Source organism: Rhipicephalus microplus, chromosome 2, assembly GCF_043290135.1.
Source record: "Rhipicephalus microplus isolate Deutch F79 chromosome 2, USDA_Rmic, whole genome shotgun sequence".
NCBI lineage: Eukaryota > Metazoa > Arthropoda > Arachnida > Ixodida > Ixodidae > Rhipicephalus > Rhipicephalus microplus.
Window position 1 is genome coordinate 231,360,761 of NC_134701.1, and position 21,450 is coordinate 231,382,210.

Genomic DNA, 21,450 nt, shown 5'->3' on the forward strand with positions numbered 1-21,450 from the left:
CATTATGGTGCTTGGCTAGTCTTTTATGAAAGTAAATTGCACTGCTCGGACCAGCAAACAGTTGCGTTTTCATGATCCTGTCAGTCGTTATTATTCCTCTGTGTAAATTTTTTTCTAATACGTCTTTAATCCTGCTAAGTATAACAAGCCCTTACTTGTTTACTCTTTTGTTCTCAGACTCAATTTGTTCGTCATGACACTCCTCATCCAAGGGAACTGAAGGCACGGCACCAGAAGTTTGTGCAGAAGACCAAGAACATCGATGGTCACGTGATGTCGCATTCGGATGAGGTGAGTAAGACCTTGACCTTCAGTATCTCCATTGTCCAACAACTATGACTTCAGTGTTTCCATGAATAATTCAAGTAAAGGAATTCGGTTTGCACCAGTGCATCATAGTAACAGTTGTGCAATTTTATTCTTGCTGGGGCTGAAATGCCAAATCATGATGTAGAGAAGATTGATTTTAGTACTAAACGTAGGCGTCCAGCCTTATCTTTCACGTTTAACGTTTTAATTCGTTGTCTTGCTTTTTGGTTGACTGCTCTCCAAGTTTAACGATGTGCTGGGCACCCATTCTTCTGTTTATACTTGCCCAGGATGGTGAAGTTGGTGTGTACAGACCACATCGAGCCAGCACTGGGTCCATGCAATCAGCATCATCTATCGAGACAGCACCTTGCCAGTCACGAGGTACTTTTCATGATTTTTTCAAAATCAGTTTCGTCATGTGTTTGTAATCTTTGTGCTTTTAAATTATTTGCTCTTTTTTTTTTTATTACATCACATCAGAGGTTCTTAGCAAGCTACGGAAACACGTTACGGAAAGGCAGCAACACGGAACCAGCGAACGAGTACACATGCGCGACCATTGTACGCGCAAAACGGAAGGGAACCGTGTCATATTTCCGTAACTTGTTTCCTTAGCTTGCTAAAAACCTCGATTGACATGAGTTAGCCTATGGTGTGCATTAGAGCATAGGTTTCATCACAGGTTAATAGAATAAGCATTGCATTTTTTATGAAGCAAACTTAACGCTCTAAATGTCGCCTTGCTTTCGACTGAGGCAATATTCAGTTTCGAATGTGATGTGTTCACAGATATTTTACTCCAGATATTCTGACTAGAACAAACGAGTAAAATGGCTTGAAATGATAGCTAGCTCATCATTTCATGCTTATGTACTATTGAATGGTCCATGCATCATACTTTTTTTAGGTGTCTACAGTTGCTTGCATGTACAAGTATCATCATGTTATCTTTCAGACCCAGCCACATTTACTGTTTGCCAAGCTAAATTAGTCAATTTATTTGCAGCATCGACAGAACTATAAGTGTTATTCCTCCTTCTGCTGTATCGCTCCGCTGCGGTGGTCTAGTGGCTAAGGTACTCGGCTGCTGACCCGCAGGTCGCGGGATCGAATCCCGGCTGTGGCGGCCGCATTTCCGATGGAGGCGGAAATGCTGTAGGCCTGTGTGCTCAGATTTGGGTGCACGTTAAAGAACCCCATGTGGTTGAAATTTCAGGAGCCCTCCACTACGGCATCTCTCATAATCGTATGGTGGTTTTGGGACGTTAAACCCCACATATCAATCAATCCTTCTGCTGTATCCGTGTGGCTCATGCCATTGTGGGTGAAGTGCAACGCGCTGGCTCTGTTTACTTGATCCCCTCGGAGCAGAAGGTGAGCCTGCTGGCCGACCTAACAGTGCAAGTGATCAGGAGCCCGACGGACGGCCCGTGTCTGTTTCCGAGGAGGAAGCTCGGCACATGGCGCGGGTTGCGCACAACGGAATGACCCCAACAGCTCAGCAGGCCGGTGGCAGCCCAGAGTCCTCGGGAGACGAGGATGACAAAAGGGTGAGTCGTGTGACTCGGAAGGATGCAAGCTTGTGTAACATGCCAATTTATTAACAAGCCACTAATGTGAAACAATGAATCAGTTTAAACTGGTAAATTATTCTTCAGCAACTTTGATGATGTTGAGTTTGTCATAGTATGTTCATTGTCAGAAGAGGAGATGTAGCATGAAGTTTCGGTTCTCGTATTTTGTCTTGGGACCTCAGAACCCGAGTGTCAGTGAAGTTAAAAAGTCCTTTCGTCGTGTTTTTTTGGCCACGTAAACTTGATGAGATTCTTTGGCACTTGCCATGGTAAATAACTGACTCCCTTCGAATACAGTGCAGTTAATTTTTACCAATGAAGGATTATGTAGTGGCTGGCAGGAGTCTTGAAAGGGCACCAGGTGACATTACGAATTTTAATTAGACACTGGAAGTTCTTGCGCGCTCAATGAAGAGCATTATGCCACAATAATTTTTTTAATCGGTCCATCAAAAGCTGACAAAACTCTTGTTTTTAAGCCGTGCCAAGCCGTGATGCGAGGACGTGAGCTTGAAACCCTAGCCGCTTGCACTGTGTAGCTTTTGCAGGCCAAATCTATTCTCTACCTGCTTCAACATTTGATCAAGACGATCACATGACGCATACCCATGAACACGTCATTCGCTTTCTAGGTCACAAAGGCACGACGTGCCTGCACCATCTTGTGCTCCCAAAATGCAAGCAATGTTGTGGCGGCGATCTCAGCGCTTCATCTCTGCAAGCTATGCCGAGTACGCCCTTGCCTCCCACTTGGCTGTCAACCTATTACGGAACGTGCAAACTGCAGCACTTGTATCAGCCAGTGTGCATCACCTAGTTGGTGCTGGAACGCAGTAAATTAGTTCTGTTGTGAGGGGTTGCAGCCGCACAATGTGCAAAGCACAAGAGTACAAACGCATGCGAAATGAAGGCAGACTAATCTTGCATGTCGCTACAATTCACAATAAAACTAAAGACACCCACATTCGGTTTGTGTGTTTTATTATTGCTCTCAAGTTATATTCATCTACTCAAGCAACACATTACATGAACTGCACATGTTGCGTCAAATGGCCATCACAGTGCCCTATGCTGTGGTGGGCAACGCGTCGGAGCACAGGTGTCTATGTAGAGGAGCAACATCAAAGCACTACCCACTACGTAGGGCCATTCCTTCTCATATGTCATCACTCCATTCTCTAAGCGCGTAGCATTGCAAATTTTGGCAGACTTGATTGGGAACGCTTTTTGTATGTTTTGTGTTCGTCAGTTAAAAAGGGTCAGACCTGGTGAGGGGCCCTTTAAAATCTGTCATGGTGATGTGATACAGGAACATAAAGGCACCAGTGCTACCATCTTGTTTTGCAAATTAATTGGTCTATAATGCATCTTCTCATGGCAAGCATGGTGTTTGTCGTATTATGGGAAGGGTGATTTATAAATGCTCACACTAAGACGAGTGCATTACCATCTAAGCTAATTGTTATAACAGTTGTACTGTGTGAAAAGAGCATTGGATGTGAAAGTGTGTGTGGTCGTCTCATGCAGGAAGCGGACCGCCGTGTGGCATTCACACATGATGGGCCTGAAGAACCGGCAGACCGACAGAATAGACTTCATCGGCGAGACACTCCTCACCACCTAAAAAACAAAAGGATACATGTAGGCAGCACTCGGGAAGACCAGGAGAAGGTGAGTGCTTTATGTATTTAAACGCCACATTTTGTTCTCTCCAGCACGTATACTCCGAATTAGTGAGAAACTAAGACGGTGCAGGTTTAACTAGTTCGTAGGAATTGCATTTAGCATGAGAAATTGTGTATGGCATGTTTGCATGTGAAAATTTTTTGCAGGTTACTTGCATTTTAAGGTACAGCTTTCTTTGCGAACTTCTCCAGAGCTGTAATCCTCTAGGCGGTGTAATCAAGATTGGCCTATTCTCATGGCCGGTGTTATTAAAGATGGTGGTGCAGTGATCTAGTATAGATACACGAGGGCACGATATTTGTTTTCAAAAGACTTTAAATGTGCAGATAATGGAGCCAGTGTTGACCGGTTGTGATATAAAACATCATCACACTACAGTCACGCAGGTGGAGCATTTGCTCCTGTCAATGCACCCACTATTCAAGGCTTCACATGATTCATGCTGGCATATTGCAACAACTTTAGTGTGTTCATACATTATCGAGGGTCTTGATTTACGTGATATATAGTATTTTGCAGTAGCATTAGCATCCACATCTAAGAAGCTTGACACTCGTGAATCATCACTGTGCACGAGAACTGCATGGCAATCATCACTATGACTAGTGGTTTAACATGCTTTCTTTGTCAATTGTAACTTGTGTACTTAAATTTAGAGGCACATAAAAGAACTTATGGAATGATAAAATTATTCATAAGTGTATTATTACTATATGGTTTGCAGTTACACAAGATCAATAAGAAAATTCAGAAATCTGCGAGAGCGTTATTGCTAAAAGCGACATATCATCAATATGAGTGGATGACACTTTAATATGTGTCATCAAAATGAAAATTGTGAAACTTCCACGTGTTGTTCAATTCTATTTTGGCATGTGCTACTGTAGGCAAAATGTATATATGTATTCATATTTTTTTTTCTAGGTGGCATCTATATTGATGCAAGCCCTTCATCGACCAGAAGGCGAAGAACCATTGCCTCCACCGCCTCCTTCTCCACCGCGAGAGCGCCACGCAGTTGATTCTGAATCGGAACTGGACGGGGCAAACACATCATTTGGAGAAAGTAAGGGCTACATGCAAGCGTCTTGCAGTCCTTGTGGATCTGCGTGAAGCTCATAGGGGATGAGCACTAACTGGACAGTTCACGTTTCCATTACATGACTGGTATTTAGAAAGAGACCTAGTGAGTGATGTGGTGGCATTGACATTCGAAGTTGCACGCACTTGAAGAAAGCTGAGGAAAGCAGTTCCACTGGATGCCTAGATCTAGTGCGGCGAACCCTTAGATGTCACTGTAGCACAGTAAGACTTTCAGACGAGTTACCTAATTGTGTTTCTTTATTTTTATTATGCAGCATTGTAATTACTAATTACCGTAATTACTCGAATCTAACGCGCACATTTTTTCCGGTTAAGCGAGTTCATAAATCGCATGCGCGTTAGAATTGAGTACGAACAAAAAAATTACGGTCAATCTATTGCCATCGGCAAATCCAAAATGGCCGCCCCCTACATGCGTCGGCATGGCGCGTCGGCCATTTCTGCCTATGTGTTTCCCATGTGCGGCACTTCGTACGTGTGCTGAGGAGTTCGTCATCTAGTAGTGCATTAGCATCGACGGCGTGGAAGGGCCGACTCCAAAAACTCGAGTGCACCACGATGCCACTTTTAAAAGAAAAGCCATCGCGTGTGCAGAAATGGACGGAAATCGGGCCGCATCGCGGTCGTTCGGAGCTCCCGAAACGTGCGTGCGGGACCGGCGGAAACAAAAGCAGAAGATTGTCGACAGCAAAGCTTCACGCAAAGGCTTCAGTGGACCACAGCAGGGTCGGTTTCCGCAAATTAAAAAGCTGCTCGGCGAGTATGTGCTTGAGCAGCGAGCGGCACAGCGGCCCGTGACGACAGAACTGCTCCAAGTGCGGGCTATGCAATTAGTCTTAGAAAAAGGTCTAATGCGGAGCCAGTTTAAAGCGAGCAGGTGCTGGCTAACTAAATTTATGAAGAGGATAGGCTTTTCACTCCGAAGGGGAACATGCATATGCGAAAAGTTTTGCGGAGGAATACGATGAAAAGCTTCACAGTTTTCAGAGGTTCGTCTTAAACTTGCGGCGCAACAACAGCTACCTGCTCAGGCAAATCGGGAATGCCGATCAGACGCCTCTTTACTTCGACATGCCTGGCACCACAACCGCCGAAAAGAAGGGGGCGAAGCAAGTTCGCGTGCTGACATCGGTCCACGGTAAAACTACTGTGATGGCAATGCTCTGTTACACGTCAGATGGGCACAGGCTTCACCCGTACCTCATATTTATATGGAAGACGCTCCCGAAAGAAGTCGTTTTCCCGAGTGGTGTGATTGGTGGGCCAGCCAGAAAAATGGGTGCGCGTTGCAATCGATGCAACGCGCACCCACTTTTTTTTTTTCCGCGGTGGAAATCGGGTGCGCGTTACAATAGAGGGCGCGGCAGAATCGAGTAAATACGGTACTGTTTTTTATCTGACAAGTGCCCTTGTCATGTGCATTTTGTGGCCAAATTTAACCATATAAAGTTACGCTGTGTGTAAAATTATGCCCTTTGGCAGGTAAGTATATGTGAATGTGTCATTAGAACTATGTTGCACGTATTGTTACAAGAGCTTCTGGTCATTCAAACAATATACAAGGCTTCCCTCGAGTTTGAATCGTCAAGAGCTTACTGTCCCAGAAATGCAAGCTATAGGCACAGTTCTAACTTATTTCATACAGTCGATCCCGGATATATCAAACTCGGATGTATCGAATTATTGGCTACATCGAAGAATCAAGAAATCCCTTTGAATTTTTCATGCAAAAGTATGGTATCGATGCACCTGTATATTGAACTCCCGCACAGTGAGACATCCGCTATATCGAATACTGCGCTGCGCCGAAGCCCAGAAAGGGCATGTTTTGTAGCAAGTACAGATTCATTGTTGGCCGCGTTCTAACAAATTATGATCTCTTTGTGTGAGCAGTTGACGAAAAAATGGTATTGTTCCTTGCACGGCGCTGGCGATAGCACCGGTATGTTTGACACGCAATCAGCATAGGGTTTTTCAAAAAAACTGATTACCAAGGACACCAAAATCAGAATGTGAAGTGACTTGGTGACCTCGTTGCAATGTTCACATTCCCTTTCTTGTTTGTTTAACGCACATTGGCACACGAGCCTGAAAAGTATGGCCTTCGAGATGTGCAACCTTGTGACATATTTTTGGTGTTTTCGGTTCTAAAACGCACATCTCGGAGGCTACGATTTCTCTAGATTCTTGCATCAAAGCAGCTGAAAGCAGTGGCTGCTAGCTAAAAAGGCACAATTGACATCGATAGTGGGAACTCGACGTTGTCTTTTTCACCTTCTGGACTTGCATACTTCTCGCCTTGTTCCTGATAAATTCTCATTTGGGAGTTGAACTGAACGTTGACCCGCATGCAGTGATAAAAATCATGACTGGTACTTAGAGTGACGTCAAGTAAAGCACCGCCGTAAACTTTCCTCGCGAGCCCTCTGGCGACTTCGGGTGCGTCATGACCACTGGCATACGGTGCCTCGGTGAATTCAGCGGCACGTTTTCGGGCAGCATCTCGGACAGTGCGCGACTTATCGGTGCTGATGACGATGTAGCTGTTTCTGACTGCATCGATTGTGAGATGATGGCTGCCGTGTCCGGTGCTGCGGAAGTGTACCCGTGCAGTTATGAATATGCCATTGCTGTTGCCGCTAACCAACCTTTTGCCGCGCTACAAAGCTTGCCTTGGCCATCTGCGTCAGACAATGCTGTTGTGGCGGAAGGAGCTCAATTAGCTTATTTGAAAAGCTTCAATGGTATTGAAGATGACTGGATTTTGACGGTGCTCAAGAAGCAAGACAAGCTTAAGGACCATTTTTGTGCGAAATAAAGGGCGGTAACTTGGATTTCACACCTTGTTCTTCCTGAAAATGCTTTAATTCAGGCCTTAAATATGCATATTTTGTATTTCAAATTATCGATATATCTGACTATTTTGTTGACCCCCTTCGAGTTCGATATATCCGGATCGGTTGCAATTCTTATGAAATGTAATTCTTATCTGTCGTGATGTTTGCTGTCTGAATTTATGTAGGCATTGCCCCTGCTACTGTTGTCGAGGAGCACATGAGGATATACGTGGAAAGGAATGCTTCGGGTCTTGGCCTCAGCGTGGCTGGCGGGAAAAATTCAACGCCATTCAAAGGGGAGGATGAGGTTTGTGTTGTGACAAATTGCTGCCTTCTTTCAAAACTACCTTTTTTTGATGCATAATCTTAAAGTGTTCTCTTGCGTTTTCAGGGTATATTTATTTCTAAGATAACCGAGGGTGGACCAGCAGAACGGGCGGGGCTGAAAGTTGGCGACAAGATTCTCTCTGTAAGCAATAAGTTTTATGCAGTGTATGGCAGTGTCTTTCATAACAGAACTTGTCACAGCTGAATGCAGGAGCTTTAGCTAATATATGCACGAGTCTTGGCAGATATAGGTCATGCTCACTTTGCAGGTTTTAAGTTATGTAAAGGTTAGTCTTTACATAAAAGAAATTCTTGGAAATTTTATGAATAGTGCTGTGTTGCGGCTACCAAGCTTCTTGTGGTACCGGTGGGGGAAAACAATTATTTGTGAATGAGATAGGATAATGTGTGACCTCTAAGTTCAGTCTGAATAATGATGTTTACTGCATCTTTGGCATTAATGTGGAGTAATATGGATGTGTACCGTAAGTAATGGATGACCCAGGTGGTTTACTCGTGTGTGCAGCGTAGCTTGTGATAAGTCTTTGGCACATTGCTTTTCATTTTAGGACTGGTGTTGCTTTAATACTCCTGTCATATTTTTGTGCACGTAGGTGAACAATGCATCTGTGGTGGACATTGACCACTACGAGGCTGTGAATACACTGAAGGCGGCAGGCAACAAGATCTCTCTGCTTATAGCACGAGAAGTTCAGCGGCCCACATCATCTTTGGCGGTATGAGACGTTACCTCTGGTTCATGCTTCTAACATTGCTAGAATAAACATGATAAGAAAGCAATAAACAACTCAGTTATTGGTTCAAGCTTGATTGAGGACATTGTATGTTGCAAGTTTAGTCTTTTTGAAGCATCGATGGCTGCGTCAAGAAAATTCTACGCGGTTGAATGTTTCTATGAAAATTGGGTGGTTGTGCTTCTAAAGAGTATGTCTAAAGAGTATGTCTGTGACACCTTAGTTTATTTTTTTCCCTTATTATTAGCTTGATTATAAAACTACTGCGTAAAGTGTCCAGCAAAAAAAAAGGCTGCCGGAGACAAATTGAATTCAGTCAGAAATTCTTGCAACTGTAATTCATCAAAAAAAAAAAGATTTGAAAAGGAGTAGGAAAGTGTTATCTTCAAACTGTACTACTGCACATATGTTAGGTCCAGTTTCATGGTCTTCATAAAGATTTATGCACCAAATTCTGCTTGCTGGAAATGAATGGGAAGTGGAAGGAATACTCAGAAAACTAGTCAGCTACAGGCAAAAAATAAATACAAGCTCTGCCCACAAAACCATGGCGCACTCTACTCTGTTTCATGAGTTCCGTGCAACACTGTGAAAGCTGCAGTCTTTCTTGACCAATCAAGAGGATGAGCACATCTAAATGTAACCTTCCGTGCTCTGCCGTCTGCTAATCGTTTGCAAGTGGTCAGCGCTGCTAGTGGTGATCTTGCGCACCGTCGTAATTTCCTTCTTTTAGAAGAAATTGTGCACGACTCTATGCAACGCACCGAGGTCGAAGTCGTTCAGCAGCTTTTCTTGATCGCTGCCGTCCTGCCGCGGTGGTCTAGAGGCTAACGTACTTGGCGGCTGAGCCGCAGGTCGCGGGATCGATCCCCGGCTGTGGAGGCTGCATGTCCGATGAAGGTGGAAATGTTGTAGGCGTGTGCTCAGATTTGGGTGCACATTAAAGAAATCCAGGTGTTCGAAAGTTCCGGAGCCCTCCACTACGCAGTCTCTCATAACCATAGCGTGGTTTTGGGACGTTAAACACCACAAATCAATCAATTGATCGCTGCCCTTGTCACTGTGAAAATGTGTCTTGGGCATCGCCAAGCCGCATCGTCTGTTTTTGGCTCTCTGCGTCGCCTGCGTCTGCTACAGTCGACTCCAGGTAATTCGAAGTCGCTTAATTGGAAGTTTTGGTTAATTAGAAATGAGCAAGTGGTCCCATCAGTTTTGCATGCAATCGTATAGAAAAAAAATGCTCGATAATTCGAAGTTAAAAACCCATAATATTGGTTAATTAGAAGTTTTTTCAATCGACAGTCTCGTCGTGACCGTAATTTTGCAGTAAAATGGGGAACTTTTCATATGCCAAAACATCTGCCGGACCGCGCTGGTGTCTTCGCCATCACTACTGTCCGCAGCGCCACAGATCTTGAAGCGGCAATCTTTTTAACGCTGGCGAATCGCATCGGCGGCATCGACTGACTCTTTAGTTGACTTTTGTCGAGACTCGAGTGTGTCACCGCGTCACCCGCGCGCTGGGTTGATTCCACACGTGTTTCCGCGCTTCTGATTTTGAGTGTTGTGGTGGTGACGTACGTTTGATAATGGCAACTCGTGGCACTTACCGAACGCTAGACCTAGCGACGAAAGTCAGTCTTAAAGGAAGTTGACCAGGGAGGCACCGCCAAACAAGACATTGCAAGAAAGTACGGCATTAAGCCTAACACGCTGTCGACTTTCATAAAGCATAAGCGCTCAATATTGGATGCGTTTGAAAGTGAAAAATTCAAGGCATCGCGGAAGCGGATGCGCACCGGCGCCTACCCCGAGTTGGAGAAAGCACTGCTGATTTGGATCAGAGAGGCACGAAACAACAAACTTCCTCTCAGTGGTGAAGTCGTCACGGCAAAAGCGTCTCATCGCTTGCTGAAATGTTGGGCATCAACGACTTCGCTGCTTCGGATGGGTGGCTTACGCGTTTCAAACATCGCCACGACTTGATTTTTAAAAGCTTGTGTGGGGAGAAGGCGTCAGTCGATGAGGAAACGTGCCTGACATGGAAAGCGGGCAAGCTTCGCGAGAACCTCGAAGAATACCAGCCGGCAGACATTTTTAATGCAGACGAGACTGCGCTTTTTTATCGGCTGCTACCGGACAAGACCCTGACATTTAAAGACGACGACTGTTCTGGAGGCAAAAGAAGCAAAGAGAGAGTGTCAGTGCTAGTCGCGGCGAACATGACTGGCACAGAACGGTGTCGCCTGCAACCCGTGTTGCAGCCCACATCCGTGTTGCAGCCCATGGACCAGGGCATAATAAAAAATGTGAAGGTATTGTATAGGCAGCATCTCGCCGAGCGCATGCTTTTGTGCATGGACAACTCGTCGCAATACGAGGTGAGTTTGCTTAGTGCCATCAACATGCTAGTGCGAGCTTGGACCCGCGTGAAAGAAGAAACCATCGCCAATTGTTTCCGGGCCTGTGGTTTCTTAGAAAACTCGGGGGATGCTTCTCCTTGTGCGCCAGTGGAAGCGCAAACAAATGAGCTCGACGACTGTAGCTTTCGCGCCGCTCTCAATGACGTCCGTTTTGACGAGTATGTCGCTGTGGACAGCAACGTCGAAACATGCGGTCCACTAACGGACAGCGAAATCGTGCAGATGGTTCGGCCCCATGACTGCATTCCTGAAAATGACGATGATGACGACGTCGGAAATGAGCCACTACCGAAGGCTGCCGATGTAGCTGCAGGTCTTGCTCTTGCGCAGCGGTTTTTTGTTGAACACAACGCCGAAGAAGCACTTCGACACGTGTATTCCTTACAAAACTTGCTAGCCGCAGCCAGATTCGGCAAGCAGAAGAAGATGACAGACTATTTTTCCCAAAAACTGTCGCGCTTTTAAACTAATAAAAGTGCCGTTTTTAGTGCTTTTTGCTTAATTCAAAGTTCGTTTCATTCGAAGTTTTTTGCGGTCAACGTGAACTTCGTATTAACGGGAGTTGACTGTATAGGACTTCGGAGCTTCTTGCTTCCTGCTCTGCGTTTTTCGCGCTGTAAGTGCGAATGTCATCAGCATTGCTGCCAGGCATGGTTCCGGCAGTCAATAAGATGTCTTACCCCCGTATTCACAAACTTAACTTACTCTTATCCTTATTACTTAAGTCAACCTTACCCATACAGTAAGTACGCCCTTAACGCGTTTCAAGCACCTACCTTATACTTACCGCGGAACTTTCCTCGTACTTAAGTACAGTTCGGTTAAGGTAGCCTATGACTTTCCATAAACAACATGGCAGGGGAAGGCAACTTTGCGTATTCCTTTTATTACGTGCTCCGCAAAGAGGAACATATTGAACGTCACGGCGTACGCATACAGGTCACCGCCGCGGCGAGTCCTCAACAATTGACGGAGCCTAGTTGAGACCTACGACAAGCAGGAATTTTCGTGCTGTGCCTGCTTCACAAAACGTGCCGTTAAGAATCTGCTTGCTGTGCTGTTTCTGCAGGAAAATATCCATGGTCGTGGGTTTGTTGTGCCCCATCACATGCAGCTGCTCATCCCATTGCGCTTTTATGGAGTTGGCACATTTCAACTTGAAAGCTATGGTCTTGTCACTGTCTTGTAGCCGACCGTATCATAAGTATACAGCCGAGCGGATAGCTGCTATGGTTGCAAAAACACTTTTTTTTCGTACAGGTAAAACTTCCCGAAGTGGCGCAAGAACCTTTCTAGTTGTTTGGTCGGCCGTTCACATATGCGCAGGGTGTCGATTGTTGAATTGTATCACGAGCTGCTTCCACGTTTTCAATTTTCTCTGAAGACACACGGCATCTGTTTTGGTACTTGTTCACGAAATCCGTCTGGACGTAGCCACTTCGTCGGTGAAGTTCACTTCAGTGCACCGTTCCACAATAAATGCTACTTCGTAAAAGGAAATGCTGTGAAACTGCTCAAACTAACAAATAAATTTAGTGAAATTAAAAAAAAAAACAAAGTGGAAGAAAACAGCAAGCACTAGAGGGAGCTTGATAACACTGCTGAACTCACAAAAACATACAAGACGTCGAAATAACAATGAAGACCTGCGTCGACGGAAATTGCAGAAAAGTGGCCAGATGAAAAACGTTTATTTCACTGAAAGCTGCCAGTGCTTAAACAAACATTGCTACTCTTTCCGCTTGGAATGCGTTGCCAGGCATTGTAGTAACTGCAACCGATCTTTGCCAATTCGAAAAATTGTTGGGCATGTATTTGAGTGATGGAGCTGTCAGATGATAAGCCTGCATGTTTTCTTCCACCCAGCTGTGTTTAAGCCTTGTAATGCGTAGCCAGGCATTACTGTAAATGCAGGCAGTGTTTGTCTATTTGAAAAGTGTTACACGTGTATTAATTGATTGCACTACTACCGGGCATAGATGTATATTGGTTGGTTTGTATTTGGTTGTACCCTCCCTGTAAGAGCCCTCGAGAGGGCTGACAGAATTATAAAATAAAATAAAATAAATATGTGGGTTTTAATTATGAAATAAAATAAAATAAATATTTGGGTTTGATATAACCGCGTTAGACTGTATAGTCAATCGCTGATGTAAGAGTTGTGCAAACTGGTTTTTCTTTTGAACCTTAAGTATTATTTCTGTGTTATTGTGAATACCACATTTGCTGAAAACTAGAGGGTCATCGTTTGTACCTGTAATATGACCTTTAACTGAAAATGATGTTAGCTATGACGAAATTGGCCAGGGTGTTCAACTTGAAAACAGCAACACGCATGTGCATCAAGCTTGTGAGACGTGCTTGATTTCATGGAAATGAGCAAATGTGATTGGACGAAGCATCTAGGAAAATTCCCTATAGCGGGACAGTAGTGGCAGTGGGTGGAGCCTGTATTTATTCTTAGGTTGCAACTGACTCTTTATGTACTTACGAGCTCGGCTTGATTTGCGTCCCATGCTTCCCACTTTTCACTTGCATCTGCCACCAGAGGGAGCCAGTGACAGCGGCAGCAGTAGCACAGTCTAAGGTACCACTGCAGCCGGTGCACTCGGAGCCTCTTCGTCCCTTGGAGGAAGAGCCCCTTTCCTTACCAAAGACATCACCCATATCTGTGCCCCACCAGAGGGTGCGACTCCCACCGGCAAGTGGAGGACCTCAGAACCTGCTGGCTCCCTTGCCAACGGGAGATGGTGACATGCGCTCACTCCCAACGACACCAGAACCACGAACGCCTGAACCAGACTTTGAGACCAAACGAGAGGTAGGGTTGATTCCCAAGTAGTGTTCCAGGCGTCACGTCATGAGTGTGTCTTGTTGTAGGCTAATTGAAAGATCACCTTTTGGGGGGAAAGAAGTTGAAGGAACATAAAGTTAAGGTAAAGTAAGACTGCTGAAGGTTTGGGCAATGCAAACGTACAAGTGAAGAAAAGGAAAATGGTGTTTGCTAAGTGCGTAATGGCCGCGGGTTGTGACAAGTCTGAATTTTAAGAGTAGCCCACCCGCCTTTCTTACGAAAACGTGGCTCCTAATAAAAGAGTGAATGTCATATGCCCAAGTGCCGCCACGCAGCAAAGACACTGCCTGCATTTTGATCATATTGTGGCACGTGCTGAAACAAGCGCTGCTCCTCATCACTGTCAGACTTGTGCAACAGTGGCTTTTTGGGTTGCAGATTAGAAAAAGAAATCGTAGCACGCCACGAATTTGCCTGTGAGGCACTGTTTCTGTTGCTCTTTGACTGTTTACCACATTCTAGCTGTGCTGTAACACCTGGTGTAAGACAAGGGGAAAACATGCATTCTGTGCTCTTTTTGCAGATCATCTATACCACGTTGATTAGGGACCACAATGGCTTGGGCTTCAGCATAGCTGGAGGAAAAGGAGGCACACCATACAAAGATGGAAGCCAAGTGAGTCTCCAACCTCCTTGAGTCTGTCAAAGGATTGGATGGCTCTCTGCTATGAGGAGTCAGTTCGGTTTCAATCGTTGAAACACGTGATTATAAAACGGCTTGCTGTGTGCAGTGCTTACCCATCTGCTTGGTTTTCTTTGAGTCTTCATTCTATTTGCACAGCTTCTTTAATGATTAATGCACATTTTATATTGTTGCCTTTTAATGCATGATGGCAAAAGCTTCCTTTGGTGTGATGACTGCTTGAACATCAACAGATATCCAACTTAAATTAGATGACTGCTTGAACATCAACAGATATCCAACTTAAATTACCATAAAAAAAGCACCGTGGGTAGAAAGAAAGTGGGTAAATGCAGAGTGAAGTCATAGAAGCAGATGGAGATAGCCCATGAATAACAACCGTGGTTTGTCGAAAGCAACTGCAGTTGCTAATGAAACTTCTTTTTCAGTAAACTGAAGGTGTCTGTAGTGTTTCCCCACCTGCTTCCTTTCCTTTTGTGTGCATATTTTGTCACGCAGTCTCTTTAAAAATGAATGTGTACAAACTTGTATAGCTTGCAGTACTTCGAATCATGATGAGAAATGGAGCAAAATGCAGACTTGGCATCGTTAATCAGGGGACCTTATAAGCTGCATGCTTGGTGCTCCTCCTCATTTTGATTTGTTGTCTTAGTACATATTGTGTGATCTGTGCAATGTATTAAAATTACATTTCGACAGCCAATGGCATTGCAGTTGACCCGCTTCATGAAAGACATGCACCGGGGAGCAATTCCTCTCTTTTATGTGAGGTGTCTCATATGAGCAGGGTACCACGTATGCATTTATTTATTAACCCCTTTTTTAATACAGGTGCCCTGGTGTCTGTTGTTTCTCTGTTACATCGGCGTCTTTTACCAAGGCGGTCGACTGTATTTTGAAGCAGACTTAAATGACCCAACAGCTCAGCATTTAATTTATTTATTCATAATAAGTATCTCAAGAATACTGTAAACATGGTCTCTCATGAGGGTGGGTGAAAAAAACTAGTTGAAGTTGACAAAAGATGACTCTACAGGAGCTCTGAAGTGAACAGGGCTAACATGAAGGGCGACATTTGAGTGAAGTTGAATGAAAGAATGATACCAAATTCTGTTTAAAACACATTATATACTACATATACTCAGTCAATTTTGCGCATTTCACGTGAAATGACAGATGTTGCTTACACTCAAACTCTCACTCACCTGTAGGGCATCTTCATATCACGGATAGCAGAGGGTGGAGCCGCAGCGCGTGACGGCAAGCTGCGTGTTGGGGATCGTGTTCTGTCCATCAATGGCATCGACATGGACGGAGTGCGGCACGATCAGGCCGTGGCCATGCTTACGGGACTCGAACGCTTTGTGCGACTGGTTGTGCAAAGAGAGGAACTAGTGCTGAGGGACCCCAATGCCAGACCCCAGCAGCAGCCATCGCTTCCCACTGCCACGACCCTGACGACGTCCGCGACGACAACCACCAGGCCCTACGGGGGAAGTCTGTACTCCTCCTCGTCATACATGGCCAACCGGCCGTCGTATCTGGGTGGATACAAGAGGCCGGGTCCCATCGGCAGTGTCGGAGGTGCTGGTGAGGAGGCAGCTGCTGGTGACAAGCAGCCTGCAGGCACAAAGGTAAGCATAGGGTGAGAACTCAATTAGAGTGACCGCGAAATGGAGGATGAGGGAGAGACAGACTATCATATTGCTTTTGGGAACATCTGCAGAATGTCCTCCTCTTTCTCTTTTTTTGTACCATGTTTTTCAGTTTCACCAGTTAAATTTGCATTAGCTATGAGTCTTAAGTGTGTAGCAGAATTCAGCGTTAAAGTATGAATTATGTTAAGGGGAGATGTGGCTTTGGAAAACCTATCGTATTTACTCGCATAATCCTCGCATTTTTTTTTTGCGGAAAACCGATGCAAAGTTGTGGGGTGCGAGAATTACGCGGGGAAAACTGTCCACGAAAACGTAGAGTGCAAAAAAAAAAAAAAACAACGAAGTGGCTTGCAAAACGATGCCCCGCCGCGGTGGTCTAGTGGCTAAGGTACTCTGCTACTGACCTGCAGGTCGCGGGTTCGAATCCCGGCTGCGGTGGCTGCATTTCCGATGGAGGCGGAAATGTTGTAGGCCCGTGTGCTCAGATTTGGGTGCACGTTAAAGAACCCCAGGTGGTCGAAATTTCCGGAGCCCTCCACTACGGCGTCTCTCATAATCAAAGGTGGTTTTGGGACGTTAAACCCCACATATCAATCAATCAATCGTGGCCGCAAATCGGGATTCTCACACCAGCAACTAACAGCAAGCTTTGAGAAGTACTAATTAAAACTTACCTCCACATTAAAAGCATTGGTTCAACACAAGGCAAAATTTATTCCAGATACTAAAAGTGCAAGCAAATAGTCGAGAATTAGAATACCATATGCAAAGCTTGTGGGTGTTCCGGCCGTAGCGGTCGCATTCGTCGCTCAACAGGAGCCCTCAAAAGATAAGCGTAGGACGTCAGTATTGGGCTGATGGCTATTTAATAGAATCGTCCGCAGTTTCCTTCTGAAGAAATAAAGTTTACGATCAATCCCAGTTTTAGGCACAAGGCAGGCCCAATGCGTCTTGGTGGCTTTCAGCTGCCGTCACCAGTAGCGAACACAAAACTTGTTGACTCCAAAGGGTCTACCAGCGGCCCTGTTGTCGTTTAGTGTGTGATCTGTCACTTTCAACTTTAAAGCAGCCGTGTAGCTTCAGTATCGCCCCATAACGTGACAAGATTACCAAAACAACATACAAAACACGCCCCAACGCGCGCGCCTGCCACTTTGGCTTGGCTTGGATTGGATTGAATCTCTGTGCAGTATTAGTACACTTGATGCTTAAGAGATGGCGCCAGATGATGCGTGCTATTATCATCAGTGGCTGGAACGAGCAGACAACATTATTGCGGCAGTTTTTGGGGGTGCGATAATTACTCGAGAAAAAAAAAAAGAAGTCTTACTTTTGTTGGGCGATGTGGGGGGTGCGAGAATTATGCGAGTACGAGGATTAAGCGAGTAAATACGGTACTTTCTCAAAACTTGGCAGATGTAGATGAAAATTGGCACAAATATTCAGCATGTCTTTCTAATGCTTCCACAAAAGTTTCCGAGAAGTATCTTGAGAACTTTTTATTTTATAAAATTTTTACTATTTGCAGTTCTTAGCACTCTTCACAGTGCCTGGAAAGTTTAAAAATGCACTAGAAAGCTAAAAGAATATTTGCTGTAGACCTGAATGCACGCTGAGTGTCATGACTTGCCTGCTTTAATTTTTTTTTCTACACAAAATTCTTGTATTACGATTCTTTTTGCAACCTTCACACTAGGCACACTCTAGGGGTGAACAACTAGTCACATCGTAAAATTGCAGAGTCAAACTAAGAAAAAAAGTATGTCACAACATACATTGTAGTCCAAGGAATATGGCAAAAAAAGCAGAAGTCATGATAGGCCAAACAGTTAGGAAGAAAATGGCTGCGCAATCTCAGCAGGTAGGCAAAAAACACTTTTGAGAAAACAGCTCAAGAAGTTTCTCCTTGCCTCCACTTATCTAAAATGCACCGGGATCATAGTTCTTGGTGTTGTTGCGAAAGACGGTGCCTTCGAAATCCCACCGCTGACCTCCACTGTTGCGAAAGACTGCGACGCCAACACGGTCCCGAAGGCGCCACTGCTTTCAACTCCGCCGGGAAGGTCACCAGCCGTTTGGTAGCGTATGTTTCTCAGCTCGCGACTGCTTCTGCGCAGAGCTGATAAGACGAGCGGACGAGACGACGGTGAGTTAAACAAGGTTTCTGTACAGCATATATACAGAGGCGTTACAATTTCGGCACTGGGGCCGACAGAGACTCGAAGAGCCGAGCTCTCCTCTCTAACACATAGGTCAGCTTTTCGCCTAAGACCGCCGACTCACACACATGTCGGCTCTCCGACACGGGGAATCCTCTCACATAGGACCGCCGACTCACACACATGTCGCAGGGCTTCTTTTATTTGCACCGGGTCCAACCAAAATGTCCAATCAGAAGCGCCGCTGGTCGTCAGGGCAGATTCCTCCAATGGGGTCGCCGCTGGGCCACGTCAGACCCCCAGACATGAAGACGCCGGCTCGCTGTCACGTGCGCTGCTGACTCACTGCACGTGGGCCAGAGAGGCGCCGCGCGTGTTTACGCCGTTGAGTTGTTCGTGTCAGGCGGACTGTGGGCTGGCCTTGACCCAGATTGCCTTTTTCAGAGGCACGGACGTTTGACGAGGACTCGCTGGCATAACAGCACCCCCGCCGCCAGACAATGCGCCGAAAAGACGAGCTGCTTCCACGGGGCTCGGATGACAGGCGCGCTCGTTCGCCAGGTCCCTCCAGGTTCGCCTCCAGGGCCATGGGGAGAATGCAGCTCCAGACTGTTCCGGGAACACATCCCATTCTTGACGACGAATCCCAGCTCCACTGGCTTGTCGCCACAACTTGTCGGCCAACTTCGCTCGTCTCTTCTGACCATTTTCGGTTTCAGCACTTGACGATGGTTCTGCAACTTGCTGAGAACGGTTCGACAACAGACAACACACGACACACGCAAGTGCCCTCGGTCACCCGACAGAACACCAGACAAAGTATAGTACAACATATACCCAGCTAAGTGTCTATCGGAATTTCGTTCCCTCTACATCAAAAGGCACATGTGGGACACAAGACTCTTAAAATGACAACTCAAGATTCTTTTTTTTTTTCCACGTACAACAACGTAACGAATTATAATACAACATAAAGTTGGCTCCTCGAGATCACTCTAAACGAGAGCGCTCAGCCCAGGTCGTGATGAGGTCAAAATTTTGCCCCGAATCGCCAGCGAGAAACCGAAAGGTTGAGAAGGTACTAGCTAGAACGCACTGCTCAATGCACCTGCATTAGCGTTTAGCTTTCCTTTTTTTTTTTTTTAGCGAACGTCAAAGTTGCGCTGTGGAGCAACATGCTCCATCTCAGTAACCGGCCACTTATAGGCGACGATACCTATGCGGCACCAAGAGCGGCTCACACTTTCGACGTTGCACAGGGGAACAACGATACGGCTTGCTACGGATTGACTCCTCACCGCTTAGCTCGATATCGTGTTCGATCGCCTTCGTGTTTCCGGGACGGTCCGAAAACACGTCTTCAAACACCAAAACAATCTTTCTCAGGTCCTCCTTCCGGACTTCACTTAACCTAGGCTCTAGGTTTATCTGCTCCCGGATTACTTTCAATCCCCCTTCGATTACCTCACTAGAACTCAAAATTTCTGCTTCCTCTTCCTCTGAAGCATTCAACAACAGATTTACGACCGCTTGATGTTGAACGTATGGTTTCATCAAGTTGTAAATTTTGTCCGGCCGCCTTCCTAATTTCTCTTCACAATTGGTATCAGAAAGCTTCGATACTACTTTTGCGGGCCCTTCCCGATCAACCTCAAGCTTGTTCCTTTTGGACGGCTGCAGCAGCATTACCTGATTATCAACTTCAAAAGCACGCTTCTTCACCGATTTCTCGCAGTGCTCCTTCGACAGCACTTGTGCCGCGTTTTTGTGGCTTTCCACTAGCGCTTCAATCGAGAGGTCCTCACGCTGCTCTCGAATGAGCGTCTCTCGATCAACTCTCGGCAGCTCGCTCCAACTTTCCGCTGCAGGCGAGAGCGTTGCAGCCCTCTCGCTCTGATTCAATTGCGCCACGTCGTCTCCCCCAGCGCATACCGCGCCGGCCGCTCCCGCGACGCGCCGCTCGCGTGATTGCTCACATGACTCATGCGGAAAATTTTCTTTCTGGGGTTCCGTCGACCCGCCGACAAGGTCACTTGAGAGTTCACCGCATTGAACAAGGTCAAGCTTCCGCGCTTGCGATCGCGTGAGGGCCATGCACGCCAAGTTGGGGAAGAACGATTTGCCCTGCTCTTTGAGAAGCTGCTCCGAGTTGTTGGAGAAAAGATAAGGAAAACGATCATTTAGCGCGGCAGACACAGCCGCTTCGGTGCGAAGCTCACCGAACGGGCCTTCAATGACAACGGTGGCGATTGGTAAGCGAACACTCTGCTCCTCGGCGACTTGCCTGATCCACGCGCATTCTCCTGTTAAGTCATCCGGAGACACCAATGAAGGATGGACAACGTCCATGGTTGCCGCTGAATCTCTAAGTGCTCGGCACGTTTTCTCATTCACCCTAATTTCTTGGAGATACGGCTCCAACAACCGCATGTTTTTTTCTGATTCTCGGATTGTTGCGAAGGCAAACTTTTCCTGACAGTTTATCTCGCGATGTGCCCTTCCTTTTTGCAGTTGTAGCAGATTAGCTGCTTCCGTTTGTTTTCCGATTCAAATGCCTGTGTGGTAGAAATCTCACTCGATTTCTCCGCTTCTATTTGCCCTTCCCCTACACTGTCCTTCGTAAGAGACGGGTCCTTCTTGAAATTACGGTGCAGATCGGGTCTCCGTTGATCAGGTTTCTTTGAAAAGCCCTCTTTTCTCTCATCTTTTTCAACGTGCACTGCCCTGCTATGCAACTTTCGGCGAGTATAATACTCCTCAGCTAACTCAGCTGCCTTGTTTAACTGTACTTCCCCAAGTCTGTCCTGCAGCCAAAGTCTGACATTATCCTCGATGCAGCGGTAGAATTGCTCCAATGCAACGCATTCCACCACTTTATCGCGGTCGTCATAAACACCTTCGCCCTTGAGCCATTCGATTAAATCGGCTTTAAGACGAAACGCGAAGTCAACGTGTGACTCATTCCCCTTTTCAGCATACCGGAACCTTTGCCTGAAAGCCTCGGGTGACAACTTATAACGTCTCAAGAGCACTTCCTTAACCTCGTCATAGCTCTCAAACGCTTCCCTCGACAAGCAAGTTATCGCGTCGGACACTTCGCCGGGAAGAAGAGCTAGCA

General features: G+C 45.9%; 1 protein-coding gene across 9 annotated transcripts in view; it reads left to right on the top strand.

Annotated features, from left to right (window-relative positions):
* Window positions 1-21,450, top strand: part of LOC119170293 (protein lap4) — a 175,862-nt gene that overhangs the window by 69,043 nt on the left and 85,369 nt on the right. For 8 of the 9 annotated variants that reach the window (XM_037421419.2, XM_037421418.2, XM_037421422.2 and 5 more), the window contains 11 exons: window positions 178-291; window positions 600-693; window positions 1,684-1,862; window positions 3,414-3,557; window positions 4,497-4,638; window positions 7,699-7,820; window positions 7,905-7,982; window positions 8,455-8,577; window positions 13,567-13,839; window positions 14,396-14,488; window positions 15,727-16,149. In XM_037421419.2, the coding sequence (XP_037277316.2) occupies window positions 178-291; window positions 600-693; window positions 1,684-1,862; window positions 3,414-3,557; window positions 4,497-4,638; window positions 7,699-7,820; window positions 7,905-7,982; window positions 8,455-8,577; window positions 13,567-13,839; window positions 14,396-14,488; window positions 15,727-16,149 (1,785 nt within the window). The remainder of the gene's footprint in view (window positions 1-177; window positions 292-599; window positions 694-1,683; window positions 1,863-3,413; window positions 3,558-4,496; window positions 4,639-7,698; window positions 7,821-7,904; window positions 7,983-8,454; window positions 8,578-13,566; window positions 13,840-14,395; window positions 14,489-15,726; window positions 16,150-21,450) is intronic. The other variant, XM_075877245.1, reaches the window with a different exon arrangement.